Consider the following 2,784-nt stretch of genomic DNA (forward strand, 5'->3'; position numbering starts at 1 on the left):
CACTTGGCGTAGGCCTTTTCCAGCAGGGCGCTCCAGAACTCTCGTGGTGTTGCCGAACGACAGAAGAGCAGCACTCCATCCTCGCTGACAGGCAGGCGATCATCTACGACAACATCCATCCAGCGACCGAGACGCCAGAACCTGAAATGGAAAATCCCTGCATACAAGTCGGGACGCTTTGGATTCCACTCCTGATTCAAATGATCGGGGATGACCTAGGAAGAGGAGAGAGGTGGATGAGGAAGGGTGAAGAAAGACAAGCAAGGAACTAGGAGGAAATGCAGAGAATGCAGAGTAGGGATGATAGTAAAGAATAAGGAGAAAGAGGAAAGATGATTGTGAAGAAGATGAGGGGAAAACACACCAAACCTTTTTCCACAGTGATGGCTCAGACGCCAGGCAGGAAATGGCTGCCACCATCCAGCAGTTACCCAGACTTCCTTGGTGCAAATCACGAGTGCTGATGCCATCGACAAACAGACGGGGGTCCTTACAAATCTCCTGGAGAAGAAGAGAGATCAGGCTTATGACAAGAAATATGGGACGTAGTTAGTCATCACCTGGCAGACTGCAGGATAACAGTAACACTTTAGCAATAGACTGTATATCCACAGTGTGCCTTTGCCCTGTCTTCCTCCTCTCACTCCAACCAGTCACAGCAGACAGCCAACCCTCCCTGAGCCCGGTTCTGCTTGAGATTTCTTCCTGTTAAAAGGGAGTTTTTCTTCCCGCTTGAAGCTAACTTCAAGTGACCACAGTTTCTGGTCGTCACTTTCACATCCTAAGTTTGGACCACAGTTTTTCCACCTTATCAGCAACAGCAGGTTCATTTCTTATTTGTGCATCAAGGAGTCAATGAGCTCCTACCTGCACATTTCTAGGGAAATCACTACGTGACAGCTAATGGGGTGAATGGCATCTGTATCCACCTGGGATCTGAGATCCTGTGATGATAGCAGGAGGCTTGAACCTAAATCTAGAGCTTAAAGGAAGGTCGGCGTTCATTATTATTGGTGAGTTCATCTCTAAAAGCAGGTTGTTTCATGAAGCAGCTTTAAACGACACAGTTAAGTGGAGCAAGCACTGCCATTAATGACTTCAGCAGCTCGTATCGTCACAGAGTTTTATGGGGCCTGCGGGCTGATTCAGTCAGGGTGTCAAAGCACTGCTGAGGAGACAGATAATGTGTGTGTAGACCTTCTGCTCTCACTTTGGACAGGGTCAGGTAACTGTAGAAGTGTCGCTGCACTCACACACACGCAGAAAGATACACTCTGGGTGGCCATAACTTCTTCAGTTGTAACACTAGACAAGAAATAAACCTTCTTTACGACGCTATCATGTTCGTAACAAGCTTCAGATAAGACCACTGAAATTATGAACTGGATAGTTTTGATAGCAAATGGGAAGTTAGGGTGTGTTTGTGTTTGTGTGCCAGCAGGGTGAAGCGACAGGTGACACCCTATCATCTGTGTTGATACACGCTTAAAATACCTGAGTAGTGCATTAGGACCGCAATACCTTTAACCCTTTCTCTCCAGCTCTCAGTCAACAAATTAATCGTCAGCAGGGTTTCACATTAAGAGCACTAAAGGCCTGGCTTTGAATGAACTCCTTGAACTAATGACCCCGATGGGAAATACCCGGGGCTTTCTGATCCTTTCACATGTTTCACTGTTTGGATTAAACCGATTTTCCTCAGCAGAGCACAGTGAGGATCAGTGTCCTGAAAATTAAGACACATCAGACGGGTATAAAACTCTGTAATCATAAAGTTACTGGACCATCAAATGTCTGATAAATATCCACACTAAACAACAATCCCTTCAACCTCGATTCACCTTAACATTTCACTGGTTTAATTCAAGTGTATTACCACACCCTTAGCTCTCTGTGGCCACATTAAAAACCTATACTTAGACAGCTGTACCCATCACAACAGTGTGCTAAAAACACCCATGCTATTTACATTGGCTTGTGCTTTTTCTATACTCAAACTGTACACACCCACAATCCCACTAACACAGCGGTCCGTCATCAACTTGCTCCCTGAGGGCTAAGGTTTCACCAGCTGACATGACGCCTGTCCTTTAAGAGAAAGTGCTTTAATTAACCCAATCTGCTGAAATGCAACATGTGGAGGCAGCAACTCGGTTTAGATGTGGGAGGAGTGGAGATGTATTTCAAGTTAAAAAAACAAAAGAATTTCAATTTTACACTCCACGTCTAACTCACCCTCGGCCTCTTCCAGGTCAGACCCGGTGGAGGCTGTCTCTTGTAAAAGAGGGACTGGTCTGTGGCGGGGAATAGAGGATCCTTGAAGAGCGCTCCTCGGCGGAGGCAGGCCCGCCGCAGCTTGTGAAAACTCTGGCCCTGGAAGTCATACACTCGTTCTGGCATCCTGGTTGGGCCTCAGAGGCCTTAAAGGAAGGTGGAAAGCAGATGAGAAAGGGGAGAGAGGGTCAGAGAACATACTGTAAGAAACTGGAGCTATGCACTGCTAAAGTAGTGTGGTGATACGCTCGCAGCATGCTCACTGGAGAATCATATGGTTGTTGGGGTTTTCTCTGTTTCCTTTGTATTACTGTAGGATTTTTACAATATAAAGTACCTGATGCTGTGATCTGGTGCTTTATAAACAAAATTTTATTGAATTGATGATCAAAATGTTTTTTGGTAAATGTGAGACAAGCAGTTCTTTAGATGCTGTTCTGGGTTCTTTTGTGAGCTGGATGAGTTGTTAATGCCCTCTTCTGTTAATTTTGGCAGGCCGGCCCCTCCTGG

The 2,784-nt window shown here is 45.8% G+C and overlaps 1 protein-coding gene across 1 annotated transcript in view; it reads right to left on the minus strand.

Moving 5' to 3' along the window:
- The window catches only part of LOC102208474 (calpain-5-like), a 10,275-nt gene extending 7,854 nt beyond the window's left edge, over positions 1-2,421 (minus strand). The window contains exons 1-3 of the mRNA XM_013915071.1: positions 2,236-2,421; positions 370-501; positions 4-215 (exon numbers count right to left, since the gene is read on the minus strand). Coding sequence (XP_013770525.1) covers positions 4-215; positions 370-501; positions 2,236-2,400 — 509 coding nt within the window. The 5' untranslated portion in view covers positions 2,401-2,421. The remainder of the gene's footprint in view (positions 1-3; positions 216-369; positions 502-2,235) is intronic.
- Positions 2,422-2,784: the final 363 nt, after the last annotated feature.

Source organism: Pundamilia nyererei, unplaced genomic scaffold (assembly GCF_000239375.1).
Source record: "Pundamilia nyererei isolate P.nyererei 1_Seehausen unplaced genomic scaffold, PunNye1.0 scaffold00254, whole genome shotgun sequence".
Taxonomy (NCBI): Eukaryota; Metazoa; Chordata; class Actinopteri; order Cichliformes; family Cichlidae; genus Pundamilia; species Pundamilia nyererei.